The 17,846-nt window shown below is 40.8% G+C and overlaps 2 protein-coding genes across 3 annotated transcripts in view; both read left to right on the plus strand.

The window, feature by feature from the left end:
* The window catches only part of pik3r2 (phosphoinositide-3-kinase, regulatory subunit 2 (beta)), a 35,347-nt gene extending 23,161 nt beyond the window's left edge, over positions 1-12,186 (plus strand). For both annotated transcript variants that reach the window (XM_063219141.1, XM_063219140.1), the window contains 9 exons: positions 1,107-1,212; positions 1,434-1,532; positions 1,780-1,960; positions 2,365-2,490; positions 2,778-2,920; positions 3,083-3,259; positions 4,639-4,710; positions 5,577-5,750; positions 8,807-12,186. In XM_063219141.1, coding sequence (XP_063075211.1) covers positions 1,107-1,212; positions 1,434-1,532; positions 1,780-1,960; positions 2,365-2,490; positions 2,778-2,920; positions 3,083-3,259; positions 4,639-4,710; positions 5,577-5,750; positions 8,807-8,996 — 1,268 coding nt within the window. In that variant the 3' untranslated portion in view covers positions 8,997-12,186. The remainder of the gene's footprint in view (positions 1-1,106; positions 1,213-1,433; positions 1,533-1,779; positions 1,961-2,364; positions 2,491-2,777; positions 2,921-3,082; positions 3,260-4,638; positions 4,711-5,576; positions 5,751-8,806) is intronic.
* Positions 12,187-14,986: 2,800 nt separating this feature from the next.
* On the plus strand, positions 14,987-17,772 carry ifi30a (IFI30 lysosomal thiol reductase a). The gene is made up of 7 exons (XM_063219147.1): positions 14,987-15,207; positions 15,562-15,738; positions 15,881-15,955; positions 16,068-16,160; positions 16,404-16,556; positions 17,232-17,300; positions 17,408-17,772. The coding sequence occupies exons 1-7, from the start codon at positions 15,085-15,087 to the stop codon at positions 17,471-17,473; spliced, it is 756 nt and encodes a 251-aa protein (XP_063075217.1). The 5' UTR covers positions 14,987-15,084; the 3' UTR covers positions 17,474-17,772.
* The last annotated feature ends 74 nt before the right edge of the window (positions 17,773-17,846 follow it).

Consider the following 17,846-nt stretch of genomic DNA (forward strand, 5'->3'; position numbering starts at 1 on the left):
TTTGTCTGTAAAATATCTCAATAAACTTCTGAGTTCATTGTTCCACTGATAATAGCAAACTGACAAGGGCCTGAGGCACCAAGGTAGCCGCATATAATGATGCTCCCGCCACCATACTCAAAGGTGGAGATGATGTTTTGGTGAAGGTGTAGTTCTCCAGTTCTCCTCCAAACATGACACAATGTGTTCCCCTGACAAATTCAACTTTGGTTTCAACGTTGGTCTACAGAATATTTAGCACTAATTTTATGAAGCATATACATGCTTTTTCGCAAACCTCAAAGGTGCAGCAATATTTTTTTTGGACAGAAACCCCATTAATTTTAGATTGGCAGAATGAACCCCATTTTTAGTTATTCTTGGTTACATCTCCACTTCTGAGTATGGTGGCGGGAGCATCATTATATGCGGCTACCTTGCTGCCTCAGGCCTTTGAAAGTTTGCTATTATCAGTGGAGCAATGAACTCAAGTTTATTGTGATATTTTAGAGAAAAAAACGTGAGGAAGTCTGTCACACAATTGAAGCACATAAGAGGATGGGTGCTGAAATGTGACGACAACCCATACTTTAGAAGCAAATCGACATTAGAATGGCTTCATAACAATGAAATACACATTCTGGAATAGTCCAGTCAAAGCCCTGACTAAAAACAATTGAGATTATATGGCATGAAGTCAATAAAGCTTTGCACTCCAGACATCCCAGAAACCTTGCTGACGAGAAGCAGTTCTCTAAAGAAGAGGGAGACAAGATACATCCAAATTGTTTTGTTAATCTGATCTGCAACTACAGGACAAGTCTGGTTGAGGATATTGCAACTAACTGAGGGTTAAAACCTATTTAATGCAAGGGTGTACTTACTTATGCCTTGCTGTCCTGTGAATGTTATAGCCTTATGGCCAATAAAAATATGATAACATGTAAATGTTTGTGTGGAATTAGTTAAAGCAGACTCTGATTGTTCCTTCTTGAGATTTCCGGGAAGATCAGACCATGTTTTATGATAAATTTTGACTGAAATGTAAGAAATTTCAAAGGGTGTACAAACTTTTTCCTGGGACTGTACATACTAATGTGATGTGCCTCTCATTTATTTATCAACAGCTCTTCCCCCTAAACCTGCCAAAGCCAAAAGTGCCTCTACCCCTGTTGTGAATGGAAGCGACGTTTCTTTAAGTGACGCTGAATGGTACTGGGGAGACATCTCCAGGTAAATATCCTGTTGTATGGGTGGTCATACGTATACAACCAACTAATCTGCAGACAGGATGCATTTTTAAGTTAAACTATTTTTTCTTTCTTTTTCTATTGTTGAGCTTATGAGTTTAAGGTTTAAAGTGTTTAGTATAATGATTAATGTAAAAAAGGTCCATATTGCAGCTGTTAAGCTTTTGTCTTTTGTTAATGGTGAGTCCTCTTGCTCTGTTGTAGGGAGGAAGTGAATGACAAAATGAGAGACACCCCCGATGGTACGTTTTTGGTCCGGGATGCATCCAGCAAAGTTAAAGGAGAATACACCCTAACGCTAAGGTAAGTGACATGGCATGTTTTGGAGTTGACCAGCGAGTCATGCCACAGCAAGTTGTTGGCAGCAGTCTTTAGTGTTATGTCACAAATGCTGTGCTGTGTCTCCTCTACTACAGCACTGATTAGTAGAATTAATTACTACTTAGCATAAGCTTTGAAACCAAAGAAAAAATGCAATTATTTAATTATTTCTAGAACATGTTAATTCAATGAACTGTATATATATTTTTTTTTAATGTGTCCATTACAGAAAAGGGGGAAACAATAAGCTGATCAAGATATTCCACAGAGCAGGGAAATACGGCTTCTCTGAGCCACTGACGTTCAACTCCGTAGTGGACCTCATCAACCACTACCGCCATGAGTCTCTAGCCCAGTACAATGCCAAACTAGATTCACGGCTGCTGCTCCCCATATCAAAATACCAGCAGGTATGTCCCAAATGACACTTTCCTCAGCACTGAATGCATTGACTGGAGTTTTTGGAAAAATGTTCCCATCACCTAATTATGTATCTACTACTAAAAGTAAAAATGCACAATAAAACACAATAGTTTATCTTCTATCAGCCTTAGCAGAGCATCTTTGGGGTGCCTTTTCCCCTTTCAACAGATGCATGCAAATGAGAAAATGACTTTTGAATTGTGCTTTTGCAAGATATTGAATAAATCATCTTGCCTCGCATCACAAGGCCACAAGCAACAGAAGATAGGAGGGTACTAATTTGACATGCACGCTGCAAGGAGTAGTCTTGCACAACACTGGCTAAGATGATGGGCTATCTAAAACACTGCCCCCTGGTGGAATAAATGGTAAATGGTGCTGCGTTTCCCAGGAACAACTGGTGAAGGAGGACAGTGTGGAAGCGGTGGGGGAGCAGCTGAAAGTATACCATGAGCAGTATCAGGAGAAGAGCCGAGAGTACGACGTCCTTTATGAGGAATATACACGCACTTCACAGGTACCAGAATATTTGTAAAATATATTATAACACAGATTATATGTACACACACGCAGGGCTCTAAATTAACTTTTTCATCACCACCCAAAATGGCTAGTAGATGTTAATCTTAGTAGCCAAACACACTCCTCAATGGGTTGAAGTTGCTTGAAGTGGTTTCATTTTCTACACACACACAAACAGGTAGGGATTTATTTAGTCTAAATGTTTAGTCTCTTTGGTCTCTAGTTAAATGACATACTTGACATAGAGTTGTGACATCTTGTTATTGGTCTCTGTCACTTCAGGAGCTTCAGATGAAGCGCACAGCCATTGAGGCCTTCAATGAAACCATTAAGATATTCGAGGAACAATGTGAGACTCAAGAGCGCTTCAGCAGAGACACCATTGAGAAGCTGAGGCGTGAGGGGAACGACAAGGAGATCCAAAGGTAGACTTAAAAATGTATAGTGTGGTGTACTGCCATTACAGCAACAAAAATGAAGATGCTTTACACAAATCTCAGTCTTTATAGTAGTCAAGATGGTAGGTCACTGGACTGGAAACCCTGATTGTTTTGTACCCCGTGCTGTCCCTTCTCCTCCTCATGTAGAATACAGAGCAATTCTGAGAAGCTGACGTCCAGAGTGACTGAGATCCACGAGAGCAAGAAGAAGCTGGAGCTGGACCTGAAGAAGCAGGCCCTTGACAACAGAGAGATCGACAAGAAGATGAACAGCCTGAAGCCCGACCTAATGCAGCTGAGGAAGCTGAGGGACCAGTACCTGGTGTAAGATGAACTTCAATTTAGTCTTTAGCATCTTTCTGTATTCATATGATGTGCCAGCTACATCTATGTATGATGGTTTTTTTTGTGTGTTTTAATTAATATTATTATTATTATTTTTTGGACCTTTTATTTTTGTGATAGGGCAGTTGAGATGGACAGGAAGCAAGTGGGGAGAGAGAGAGATGGGGAAGGGTCAGGAAAGGACCCGAGTCACCAGTGTAACAGTGCAGTGCCATACCGCTTGAGACATGGCAGGGCCCATATATAATGTATGGCAATTCAAAGTATTAAGGTAGTCCTAATCAGGGATTGACACCTGCCAACCAGCCAAATGCTGGTAAAACTTGGCTTTGTCTAGTAATATGTTCAGTGTCACTAGCCAATTTGGCTGGCAGTTTATTCCTTGGTGTGACATATGCATCATAGTAGCCTATATTCTGTTGTTTGCACCTTGTTTATCAATTGTTTGTATTTAAGTTCAAGAAAAAGCTCAGTAACTCAGTATACACCATCATGATAAAGAAGAGAAAAAAAACAATAGAAAATCTGTGGCTAGTGGAATACCTGAATGGCTAGTGACTTGGGAAAACCACTAGCCACAGTGGCCGATGGGTGAAAAAGCTAATGTCAAGCCCTGGAGGCTGTTCCAATCTTCGTACTTTCCGCCCTTCCCGCACTGTGTTTGGGTACGCAGGGCGGTTCCATTTCTAATCGCGGCGGTGAAGTGTACTGTAAACTACCCGGATAACGCCCTCAAACCGGCCATTTTTTGAAGTGTGCAGTTATGTACACTTTTCGCACTCAACGGCCGCCATGTTTGTTACGTAGTTTCCTCTCTGCTTGAGTGTCAGATTGGTCAAACTGCCGAATCTCTGTGATGACAGCATATCTTTGATTCAAAAGACAATAGCCATGTGTATAAGAGAAAGGGGTAACTTTTAAAAAATGTCAACATAAGGAACAGTGTCTTCCGTGATAAATTGTATATTGGCGGTTGGTAAACTCTGATGACACGCGACAACCGTCATTTCCGTGAAGTGTATCAGACAGAACGTGAATTGGACCTGCACTTCACCCTCAAATTTAGCCGTTAAGTTGAGGGTGGAAAGTGCACTGTATCACAGTACACAGTGCAGAGTGTAGAGAATGGAACACGCTCCTGGTCCTAATGTAATGAAAATGGCTGAAATTACGCCTGCGGACCTGATGCATACCTACCGGTAATAAGCAATAGTGGACAAGTTTCAAATCACTATGTTAAACCTCTTGAAACCATATCAAACCTCTAATGCGAATTGAATTCAGTACGATTTCCTTAGTCCATGCAAAGATTACATGAGATTCCCTTGGATGATCTCTGTATTCCTCTGTGCCCACAGCTGGCTTACCCAGAAAGGAGCCAGACAGAGGAGGATCAATGAGTGGCTGGGAATCAGGAATGAAACGGAAGAGTAAGTAACCGCTCTATTGTCTATTTCTTTATCTGCTCTGGTATGTTTTCTGTTGTTCAATATTTCATAAATGCATGACCAAGATGTGAGTTTGGGTTTGACAAATTGCCTGATTGCTACAGCTTAATCCTAGCTACCTCTTGACCAATCACAGTATTAGTTCTGTCCCGTTGGATGCATTGCATGCTTGTCGGATACTTGTATGCTTGTACATACTTTAAAAAGTTGCATAGTACGCCTTTAAATAACGACAAAATCAGACGTGTCCATTGCAAGGCTGGCTACCCATGACTACTCAGTGTCAACTACACACTAACTAATCGTGTCCTGTTATGTCATGGCAGTTTCTACTCGTTGGTGTCAACTACACACTAACTAATCGTGTCCTGTTATGTCATGGCAGTTTCTACTCAGTGTCAACTCCACACTAACTAATCATGTCCTGTTATGTCATGGCAGTTTCTACTCGTTGGTGTCAACTACACACTAACTAATCGTGTCCTGTTATGTCATGGTAGTTTCTACTCGTTGGTGTCAACTACACACTAACTAATCATGTCCTGTTATGTCATGGCAGTTTCTACTCGTTGGTGTCAACTACACACTAACTAATCGTGTCCTGTTATGTCATGGCAGTTTCTACTCTGTGTCAACTCCACACTAATTAATCATGTCCTGTTATGTCATGGCAGTTTCTACTCGTTGGTGTAAACTAAACACTAACTAATCATGTCCTGTTATGTCATAGCAGTTTCTACTCGTTGGTGTCAACTACACACTAACTAATCGTGTCCTGTTATGTCATGGCAGTTTCTACTCTGTGTCAACTACACACTAACTAATCATGTCCTGTTATGTCATGGCAGCTTCTACTCGTTGGTGGATGAGGAGGAGGAGCAGACTCATCAGGACGAGCGCACCTGGTACGTGGGCGACATCAAGCGCTCGCACGCAGAAGAGCTGCTGCGGGGCAAGAGGGATGGAACCTTCCTGATCCGCGAGAGTCAGACGCAGAAGGGCTCGCTCGCTTGCTCAGTTGTGTAAGTCTGGTGGCCGCACGCACGCACGCACGCACACACGCACACACACACACACACACCTTGGATGGGTTCCCTGTAGTGCCGACTGCAGTGAATTCCTCAACTCCTCCCATGACGTGACGCTACTATGTTAGGCATTTATCTTTCAATCCAAAGGACTTTTAATCTAATGTCTTTGGGATTGACAAAACACTTTTAAAAAAGTAATCTGCAAATTGTTGGATTTTTCGCCGTTCTACCTTTTTGCTTTAAAACCATCTACCCGATGTGTTGGCTGAAAAATCCTGCATGTTCTTTTTGAAAGAGTCTGAGAGCCTGGCGCCCTTTTCCAATATCCAACGCATTTATTTGCCAAATACAATAAATGGCATAGAGTAGGTAAAGCAGGTTACAGAGCTCTGGAGTTCGATCATCTGGCCTCGACCAACAAGCAGGCTGTCGATTTGGATGAATCAGAAGCATGGGCGTACGTTTGTATGGGGAAGGTTTTGACATGTCACAACCAATATTCATGGTCAGATGAGGTGTAAAGTTAAGAGCAGGCATGAGTAGGTCAGCAATTACACTGAGTGTGATGTAGAATAGATCTACTAATTGTACAATAGACTTTTGTTTACGCAAGTTTTTCAGACATCCAGTGAAGTGGGCAGGGTAGATAGAATGAATGATGGCTGGAGTTTCAGGGCTCCAGGAGAGGTTTTGGATCTCTGATGTGACACATGAGATGTGTGGAATACAAATTATCCTAGTAAATATGCCATTTGACGTGCTATTGTTTTGAATAAGTCAAGTCAGTGTGACTATAAACCAGGGGTGCATTTCTCGAAAGTGTAGTTGTTAGCAGTTAGCAACTTGGGTAGTTGCTGATGGGAAATTGCATTGCAACCAACAAAGTAGCTAACATAGTTAGCAACTACGCTTTCCCCAGGTTATATTTTGTTTGTTCTATTGGAGGCAGTCAGAGCATTCACCATGTCCAGGACACTGCTTCCCTGACTGGCTCGATGGTCACTGAACCACTATCCCCATGTGTGCGCACCTCCTCTCCAGCAGGGCCCACCGGCTTATTTCCCCACCAGACATCATCAAATGAAACATCAACTTCATAATCTGATTAAACAATTAACTCTAAAAATGAACATATGACCATTTTCAAATATGAATGCCATTAGCTTTATTGAAATGTGAATAAATGGTTATTTTTAGGTTGTGAGATGAGGCCGCGATCACCTGTCCTCACTCCAGTTAGTACTCCGTGGGCCTATAGTCTAATCCTGCACTTTACCTTTCCTTTTTTTTTTACACGTCAGTGAATACAGGCTTGGTGCTTTATGTTCTTTACACGCTGCACTATCTTTTAGCCCAAGATTATGGATACTTCATGTCTAATTGGCAAAAGCATATGCATAGTGGGTCCAAAAAGGAACATCAACCCAAACATTAACCCTTCGTCTGACAATAACAGCAGTACAGTGACTATAAAGTTTATTGCCTTTTTATTAGGAGAAAATAAAGAACAAAAAAAACGAAAAACACAAAACATACCCAATTCCACTTGTAATGGAACAGGTTGAAAGAATAGGCACATTCTCAATAGCAGGGTAGGAACGTCCACACGTTCCAACGAGGCGTGGCTTTGCTCTTTTTTTTGGTCTTTACTCCACCCTTTTCAGTTCCAACTGGGGCGATTCTTGGAACTGCCTCAGAGGTGGTTCCTAGTGTGCCATGCCTAGTTCCAACCGTGATATGTTGCCCTCTCTGTAACTGATTGGCCATCATGCGCAATCATTTTAAATCCCCCCCAACACACTTAAAAATCACCATGGCTTTTCTACAGCCAGTTTTTACAAGTAGACTAGACTATCGGAAACTGATCAAGCACAGTATGTCATTTAAAGTGACCTTGGCCAAGGAAGGAGTTGTCAAGGAATCCACAGGAACTGCCTCATGTGCTTGCTCGTGCAATGGTGTTTGTTTTGGATTGTCAGATGCCAGTGAACTAAATTTTTGGTCACATGGTCACACGTGTGGTCACGTGTGTTTGCTAAGATAAGAGCTTTGCAGCCGGTTGTGATTGGACATGAGATGGGCAAACAATTGTTTAGAAGTCAAAATGTCATTGAGAAGCTATACTTGGGCATGAATTGAAATCAGACATACTGTAGAGTAGCTTTGTTCAGTTGATCAAAAATCTCCTTGAAAAAAAATCTCCTTCACCAGTAACACAAGCACACGTCATTAGAATGGCTAAAAGGGAGGTCAGTAGGTACTAGGGCTGGGTATCGCAGCCATGTTCCTGTATCGATTCGATTTTGATTCTTAAGGCTTTGAATCGGTTAATCACGATTCAATTCGATTTGATTCGATTCATTCCGAAACGATTCAATCCGTTCCCTTCTTGGTGCCAGGATTTCCCCCAAAAGATGCTGTTGCCTATTATTATATAAAAATGTCAAAGGGCTGTGGCTTGACTGTGTTAACAGATTGCTCATTTGTAATAAGTAGGCCTAGGCCTAATTGACTAATACCTACTGGATATTTTCCATAGACCTAAATTAAACAAAAAGAACAAAAAGAAAAAGCCAAAAAATCGATTTTGTGCCCTGTGAATCGATTATGTGAATTTTGATTCGATTCTCGATTAACTCGATTATTTTACCCAGCCCTAGTAGGTACAAAATGATGTGCCTGTCTACATGCGGTGCTGTCCATGGCATAAGATTTTCAAAACCCAGATAATCTGGAAAGACAATGCTGCACCTTGTTGCTGCGGGTTACTGCACCCGCGCTGCGTGTGTAGCGCTGCCACTTCCACAGTAAGGGGAACTCCTCCACCAGGAAGTGATGGGGGATTTTTGTGGCTCCGGCTCTGCCAACAATCACAAACGAAACCACGATCTCTGTTTAGTATCGTGGGTAATCTCACCCTTGACAGAGAACGTGTCAAGATTGAACAAACATGATAGCTGTGTGTGCGTGTTTGCGTGTGTGTGACCAGAACTGACTTTCTGTATCTGTCTGCTTGTCTGTCTGCGTGTCTGCATTCTCTACCACAGGGTTGAAGGGGAGGTGAAGCACTGTGTGATCTACAAGACGGCCACGGGCTATGGCTTCGCCGAGCCATACAATCTGTACAGTTCCCTGAGGAGCCTGGTGCTTCACTACAGGCACGCGTCCCTTGTCCAGCACAACGACTCTCTGAATGTAACCCTCGCCTACCCAGTGCTTGCCCAGCAGCCCAGATGAACACGGTACTAATGACACAGCAGGAGTGCACAGCATTCATTCGCTCAAGACGTTTATAGTTGTAGCAAAAATAAAATGAAAAATCTGTTGATGATGGGGTAAAACAAATAAAAAACAAAAAAACAAAACAAAAACAAGCGACAAAGCACTAAAAATCTGAAGTGTGCTGTTCGTAGAGAGAATGGTGATTAAATGTGGCGCTCTTTTTCCAGCCCATCATGTTCTGTATCAGACAAAAGCAGCAGCAGCAATAATCCTAGCAAGTGTACTGGCTGAAGTACTCTTACTTAATAGTTAAAAAAAAAAAAAAAAAAAAAAGATTACAAAAATGACTGTTAAGATATAGTTTGTTACTTTTTTTTCCTTTTTTTTTTTAAAAGAGAGAGTTTGAAAGTCTTTCAGGCTCTTTTTGTGGAGCAGTTATTTTCTATCTATTCCGTAAAAGCTTGATTAAGTGCCATTAAGCTAGACTTGACCTACTACGTATGTGAATGAAAAGGACGTGGATTGCAGAGTTTGGTGAATGAATGCGGGACGTGGAGAAAATGAGAACGTTGTGGCTTTAGGATGGACAATGTATATTTGAACTCTTGACACTGCTGTGGGATCTCTCGCCTGTTGGTGTACGTAAGTGTGTCTGGACACACGAGTTGATGCATGTGATGTATTTCGTTCATCTTCACAGTGGACTCCTTACATGTGACATTTTGAAGATGTGAAAAAAGTGAATAGTGGCAGTTTTCACATGTGGAGCAGTCTTGACCACCCCCCGCACCCCCTTTTTATATGCGTGTAATTCAACATTATCCAGATTGATGCTGCCATTTTGTAGGCGTCTAGTCTTTTTTTTGTTTTGTTTGTTTGTTTTTTGTTTTTGCTAATAGCCACAGAGAATGATCTGCGATTCTTTTGACCAGTTAGTAGTGCCATGCAGCAGCTTTACATGCCAGCCGTGGGAGCAGGTATGATGAGTGTCATCCTGTTTTGGGTCACTGATGCATCACACTTTTGAGATGAAAATCTAAAGGCTGTGTGCTAAAACCTGTTCTGCTGGCACAGCGCGGCCATCATCTGCTGTCTTCGGAAAGCTGTTTTTTTTATATATATATATTTTTCCATAAGGACAATAAGTCGGGCTGCACCAACACATGGGTTTAAAAAAATGTTGCATCACATCATTATATGTTTGTTTTTTTGTTTTTTTCAAGTCAGTATCAGGCAAATTTTTATCACTGTGTTGGTGTCAGCCCATTTTTTTCCCCCAAATGGTTCATCCATAACAATAACCATGACCACTCTGGTCAGATTTTCCATTAGAGAGAGAGAGAGAGAGAGAGAGAGAGAGAGGGGGAGAGAGAGAGCGCGCGAGTGCTTTCAGCTGTTCTATAATTCTCACCAAGTGCACTTCTTTTATGGCTAGTTGTATACAGTGTTCGAGAGTATCCACGGGGCTGTTACTGCAACCAGAAAGTGTAATTAACCTCTGTCCAAGAGGGTGCCCTGCACAGGTTGGTCTTGATTTGGTTAGAAAAGAGATGTAGCTCTAAATGTTGAATTGTTTTAGGGTAAGATTATATCAGTATATGAAATCATTGAGGGACATGTGTGTGTCAGAAGTTTCGATTGAAAAAAAAAAAGTCATGTAATGAATATTGGTGCTCAACACAGGACGGATATCAAATTATTTTGTCCTCTAAAATATATGCTTAAACCTTTTCATTTCAAGATTTTATTATGAAACATAATAAGCAGCACTTTTGGTAAATAGAAAAGCATTTAAACAAGAATGATGAGAAACCGAATGAGATGGTTGTTGGAATTTTGTCAGATTTGCGTAGAATTTGGTTGTTTGTCGTAGTCCGGAGGCCTGAGCAAGTGTATTGTGGCAGTGTTTAGGTGAGATTCATGAAGTGCCTTTGAGCCTTTGTACATATTCATGAAGTGCCTTGAGCCTTTGTACAGTCTAAGAGAAAAGTTCTGAGGTGTGTGTAGGTCGAGACTTTTTGTATGTGGGTTTTTGTGTCAAGAGATTTCCGAAGGGATGTTTATTGTGGGATTTTGGTGTTGCAACGGTCGCTGTTACTCATCACAAATAGCACACTGCCGCGTTATCCTCCATATTGCAACAGCTGTGAGCTGTCACAAGTTAGGTGTGACCGACTTGATCAGCACTTGAGGTTTCCTTCATGACCACCCCCTCCTCTAGGAAAAAAAAATGTAAATGTGAACTAACAGCCAAATGCTTGGTGATTACAAATGAAACGTATTTTGATGGAATTCAAAGCCTATCTGAACCAATCAGGAGACCCATACATGATGCATGAGCGGGTGCCATGGGCAGGCACTTGGTTCCCTAGAATATATGAAGCCAAATAATTCTACCTAACTACAGTAATGTTACTTCTGGCTTATAATTATTAAAATAATAATAATAATAAATAAGCAATAATATCAATTACTTCTTCTAGATTGTCATAAAAAGAATAAAGCTAGCTACCTTGCTAATTGAATGGGGAAACGGTTATGCATCGGTAAGGAATCTGCAGTAAGCTCTTCACACTTACCTCTGCAGGTGTAATTTGAATGGAAACTGTTTTAAACGGTTGTTTTTGTTTAGTATTGGCAATAATTAGAATGCACTACAAAGCACACTTTTAACTAACTGAAGTTTAGAGTTTTCCTTTTTTTAACTTACATGTACAGTTTAACATGTTCAGTATCTTTGAGAGGTACACATTTTGGTGGTTTGGCTGACCAATGGCTCTTTATCATAAGATGATTATATCATTTTGTTTTCTTCCTGGATGGCACCAGTCAGGATCTTGAATGGGGAAGTCAGAGTTTGTTACATCTGTGTTAACTGATATCTCTACAGATCCTAAAATAAGCTAGCTTGATGTTTTTTTCCCACTTGTACAATTACAAAATGTTTACATCCAAAGAACCAAATAGCAGATTTGTTTAAAGTCGGTTTACCTGTTGAAATACAAATTGTTCTTTGATTCTGGTGTCTTTGTTTTAATATTAAACTTGAACTTTCTTTTTTAACTTGTCTGTGCTCGATGTTCCCGCGGTGCCACCCTTCAGTACAGCTACATATTGGAAAATGGAACTGATGTGTCTGTATGAACAATGAAAAACAAAATAAAACGAACTACCCGGGTAGAATGATTTCTGGTGTTTTTCTTGCAGGTCTGTTGAATGTGAGTGTGCAAGGTACAAGAGTCATGTTTAATTTTTTCCAATGGTCAGTCACAAGTTTGGAAATGACTGTTGGAAAGCACTACCATTTCTTTGGCAAAACATTTCTGACATCTGACGTCCCTCCTTTCAGGTTTAAGAAAGACCCTTTTAAGAAGGGACAACATTTCAGTCAATTTGGCCTTTGCTACTGCTCTCCGGTTGTCTATCCTTGCGCGAGTCCCGATCTGTAATTCCACAGCAGATGTTCTGTTCACACAATACCTTTTGAACAGGTGGACAGATTTGCACCAGATATTGTGTGCCAACGCTCTATAATGGGTATATGAACCGCTTAAAGTTTGGAGGCCAACTTTTTCAAGATTTCTTGTTTGTGCCATAACATTTCAACGGTTGGACAGATTTTCATATTGTGTTTCCTATACTCCATAATAGGTACAGGACCTACTCCACCTGTTTCCATCGCGGTCTTATCAACTTGATGCAAAAAAACTAGATGAGCAAGTGACATGGAGCATGTTTTTACACGAGTAGCTGTAACTGCTGGATTAAGGAGTTAAATGTTTTCTAACAAATTAGAAGTCCATCCTACAGTACACAGTTCCTGTATTTAAGCATGCAGTCGAATTACGTTTTAAACTGACATCATAATTTTGCTAAGCGAGAGTGCAAAGCAGTTCTGTTTCTACTCAGAATAAATATTATGCTACTCTGTGATTGAATCCGCTGCCTCACTGCTGTGTGACTAGCGATAAGGACAATGACTCCCAAGAGCTGGTTATACTGTATGACTAATCATGTGACTGACTGGTGACACATCTGAAGGGTTCCTCATGGACAAGGAATAAAATCACATGGATACTAGGCAGATGCAGCAAATCTGCTTCATGGAAAACATTTATCTTTGTGAGCCTGCAGTACAGGGTTGCAGGGAAACTTAAAAGATGCTTGTTCTTCAATTCATTTTCATATGTTCGTTGAGGGACTTTATGAATGTTTGCCACCACACTGTCAATTGCAAGTACTTTGATTGGTGTTGTATTCTGCGTGTTTGGGCAGAGAGGATCCATTTTTCCCTCTCTCATGTCTTAGCTGCTAATACCTGCTGGGCATTGCTGCCTGTCGCACCTCCTCCGATGTCCATGGAACACTGGAGGAGGTGCGACAGGCAGCAATGCCCAGCAGGTATTAACAGCTACCTGTACAGTCCTTACTCCTTATTTCCTTACTCTGCTGATGTCCAAGTCCAGAATACGGCATACTGGATTTAAGTGCAGAGTTTCATAACCTCTTTGCGCAGATAATATTGGCAGCAACCATACTAGTCATACTACTAGAGGTGTCAAGAGTAACAGAGAAAAACAAACAAACACCGTTTTCTTCCAACACAAGTAACTTATCGGAATAACCAGTAGACCCATGTACTTGTGTAACCATCAGCTAACTCAGCACTGGTTGGATCATGCTTGTGGTGGGTCTTCAGTGTTTTTCAGTAACACAGTCTATCTATCTTATTAGGTACAATGGAGTAAATGGTGTAACAGCTATGTAATGTCATGTGCTAGTGTTGTAATTACACCACAAAGGTACTTTTCCTTTTACTTTTGACACCTCTGCCTGACTACTACACTAATGCTGTTGTGTTCTGTAGAAATAAAAAGTGCAGTTCACAGGAATATGTGAAACCACTAGTGAGGGGTGGAGACAGATTGAAAAAACTTTATCAGAGAGAAACTTTTTGGATTCATCACCTAGAGGCCATGGAACATCCTGGGTTAAACGAGGATATTGACTTCACTTGTTTTTTATAATGTATGCGCAACGGGTCGTGTTGTGCTTTCTACTCTATATATTTTTTCTACTGCATATTTTTGTTTCTTTTTGCTGTCATAGTTGTAATCGTCTAGTATGTATATAGTAGGTGTTCAAGTGGGTCTACTTTCTTAGTATGCATTGGGAAGGGTGGTGGGTGTTTACTATGGGGTCACATGACCCTGGTGTCACCTTATAGGTGAGGCCATACACCTTGTCCTGATGATAAAGCCCTGATGAAGACCAGTGCGGTCGAAACATGTTAGCTTTTTTAATCATGTTTTAGCCCTAAGACAATAAAGGCTTTTTAATGGACTTCCTCTTCTTCACCTGGAGTTGCCTGGATTTTTCCCTTTTTGCAGTTGATAGTTGTTGGATAGCTGGATAGGCTACTTGTTTTTTGTTTGTTTGTTTTTATCATTTAATGTGCCACCTCAGTGTTGTAAATAAGGACATGTTGAAAGGTGAGATTTTCCCCCACTCACTTGAATAACAAACCAACTATTTTTTTATTCCTTTCTGGCTATGGCATTACTCTTGAGGGAAATATTTGTGTGTTTATTTTCGTGTCCCATGCAGACGTTGTCGGGTCATAGTAGACACGTTTATGACTGTTGTCATAACCAGAAAGTTCATGCAAATTGTTTGCACATTTTCTTAATTTAGCATACTTATTGAAATAAAAACGTTTAATGATAGGCTCATGTGTAATTGGGGGAGATGTTGGTGATGATTTTGTCTGAAATTTCAAATGAGATGCTGTCCTTGTTTTGCTTTAGTTTGATGCAACTTGTAAAAGAGACAAAAGAAGCAGGTGAGCGCACCTGTTTTCTCAAACGTCTTGTGACGGTGTAATCATTTCTAGGGCTCGTGGTGGGAGCCTGGCATAAAGAATCGCAATCTTGCTGGATTTTAATGACGATGCGCTTGTCACGTGGTTTCTCAACCAATCATGTTATAGATCGCGAAAGCAAAACCCCCTATAAAACTTCAGAAGTGAGAACAGTGTGTGAATTGTTCTCACTTAACTAGCCTGAATTGGTCATTGGGGGAATAATCTTTGTCTGGGTAAAACATGAAGGGAGTTTCGTTATTAATTTTTGTTGCCTGCTTTGTAGTGGCCACAAGTTTTAGCTTGTCCTGCAGGCACCCGCCATCGGCTTGGTGTTCTTCATGGGAAATTGCGAATGAATGTGGGGTAAGTTATCAAGTTGTCAACCAACTTTACCTGTGAACCAAATCATTTTGTCGCGCCGATATTATGAAGTTGTCTTAACATATTATTTCGGCTGATTTTGTGTTTCTCTCTCGGTGCACCTCTGGTTGCCTGTGTATTGTCTTCTTTTCATTGTTGTAGCCTACGGAAACAGTGGCATACATGGCCTATGTTTACTTTGATTGCTAACGCGCTAATGCCGCTTCATTGCGGCAGTCTACCACATATTTCTAGGCTGTATACTTCGCTCTTATAACTTCCCCTGAAACTTCATACATATTCAGGATAGTATATCTTAAAAGGATGTGCCTGTTCATCTTGTTGCTCTTTTCCCAGGTGCTTAAACAGTGTCTGGAGTACAACAGCACAAACTCTGACTCGGTGGAGGTAGCTCTGTACTTTGAATCTCTCTGCCCTGGTTGCAGGCAGTTTCTCACCACACAGCTGTTTCCCACATGGGTGATGTTGAACGACATCATGAAAGTGCAGCTCGTACCTTATGGGAATGCCGAGGTAAGACAACTGCATTAACTCAGTCACTTACAACACCAACAAGAACTAGCCTATAATAATAATACAGACTAAATGATTTTAAACTCTAGCCTGCTTGATGTGTCTATTTGGTTTGTATTGATTTAACCTATTTCTGAATCAGGAGTCCTTTGATGGAAAGCAGTACCACTTCACTTGCCAGCATGGAGAAACGGAATGCCTTGGCAACATGATTGAGGTGATTGACTTGTATTTGTCATAGACACTGAGTGTAAATTCAATTTGTAAATGCACAAATTACTACTAGATCCTGGGAATTGAATGTCTTTCCATCTCTGTTGTGCTTCCAGACGTGCATACTTAATTCAGTGGATCAAGGAACTGCCTTCCTTGTCATCTTCTGTATGGAGGCCTCTTCAGATGTGGTGAAAGCTGGCCAAACGGTAAGTGTTTTGTTGAGGTAGGCCATTTCTGTCAGGAGTTTTGTTCTGTTGTTTTTTTTCTCTCTGTAAGACAAGAGTACCATCTCAGGTAAAATGTCACATTACCAATAATAACAACAATAATAACAATAGTAATAATAACTAATAATAACAACAATAATAACTAATAAACAACAGTAAAAATCCTGAGGGTCTTGCTTATTCGCCTGACTCGAGCCATGTTTCTCTCGCCTGCATGACCAGTGTCTGGAGCTGTACTCCCCCTCATCAAAATGGGACAACATCATGACCTGTGTGAAGGGCGACCAGGGAAACAAACTGATGCACCAGAATGCAGTCATCACCAAAGCACTGAAACCACCCCATAAATACGTGCCCTGGATCACCATCAATGGAGTAAGTACTGCATGACACGATGACGCTCTAACGAGAGTGGTTTTACATACAGATGGATCAAGTAAGGGGTACTCGCACACCTTGTATGCCGAGGCAATAGTGTCCTTTTATTGCATGTTTCGAAAATAAAAAAGTGCTACCCAAGTGAACAGTGCAAACGTTTCGGTCCCATTCAGATTATGCACTGTTCACTTGGGTAGCACTTTTTTATTTTCGAAACGTGCAATATAAGGACACTATTGCATCGGCATACAAGGTATGCGAGTTCCCCGTACTTGATCCTATAGTTTACCTGTTGGAGCCTACGCACCCACCTGGCATCAAGAGAAAAGGCGCGGCACCTCCCTTTGAAAGAACATTTACATACAGATGGCAAATCTCTCCCAAGCTGACATAATCATGTCACAATGCAAACTGTGAAATATGTACATCGTCTATACATGAGTTCTCAGTGTTTATCAACACGATGTTATGAGGAGGGGCAAGACACTGGCAGCCAACCAAGCTATTTTTTTGACCGACATCGGTTTCCAACAATCAGAGATTGAGTTGGGCGCAGCTAGGTTCGCGCAGTCAGGTTATTAACCAAATTTAGAACCCATACTGGTATCTTGTTGTGTACTGCTGGCTATTGTGAAGTCTTTTTAATTTATTTCATTGCTTGTTTATTTCCAGGAGCACACTGATGATCTTCAGGACAAGGCTATGGGCTCCCTCTTCAATCTGGTTTGCAGTCTGTACAAGGTCAGTTATCATTTGTGGTTTGAGATTATGATCAGATTTGCTGACACAAAGCAAAGCGTTGCAAAACAGCCACATGATTTCAACTTTTTTTATTCCTCTGTGTCTAGGGCGAGAAACCACAGGCTTGTACTCTGGCAGCAACTGGGAAAAGCAGAAGTTACTGTTTTAACTAGACCACTGTGAAAATGTGTTTCTGAAATGCTGTATTTGAGACATTCTCACTTTTTATGCATCAGGTTTTAAATGCCTTTTTAGGTTCAATGTCATATTTGAATGTTTTCATTCTTTTTAATGTTTTCAGAATACTTAAATCATGGGCTGAAAAATTACACAAGACACAATTTTGATATCACAGATTCTTGCTCCAGAAGTGATTGGGAGTGTTTATAACACTCATCATGATTACATTTTGTGAAATCCGATGTACAATGTATATAAAATTGCAGAACATTAAAATTTATACTTTTTAGCACATGGGAGTTTTTCATTGACTAAGTCTTGTTGAATATGATGAAATAAATAGGAATCAAGCATGCTGTTTTTGGC

This window comes from Engraulis encrasicolus, chromosome 16 (genome assembly GCF_034702125.1).
Source record: "Engraulis encrasicolus isolate BLACKSEA-1 chromosome 16, IST_EnEncr_1.0, whole genome shotgun sequence".
Classification (NCBI taxonomy): domain Eukaryota; kingdom Metazoa; phylum Chordata; class Actinopteri; order Clupeiformes; family Engraulidae; genus Engraulis; species Engraulis encrasicolus.

Coding starts and splice junctions, on each gene's coding strand:
- ifi30a (XM_063219147.1), top strand. CDS start 15,085: ATGAAGGGAGTTTCGTTATTAATTTTTGTTGCCTGCTTTGTAGTGGCC. Junction 15,208..15,561: donor AAATTGCGAATGAATGTGGG/GTAAGTTATCAA, acceptor CTCTTTTCCCAG/GTGCTTAAACAGTGTCTGGA. Junction 15,739..15,880: donor TACCTTATGGGAATGCCGAG/GTAAGACAACTG, acceptor TTTCTGAATCAG/GAGTCCTTTGATGGAAAGCA.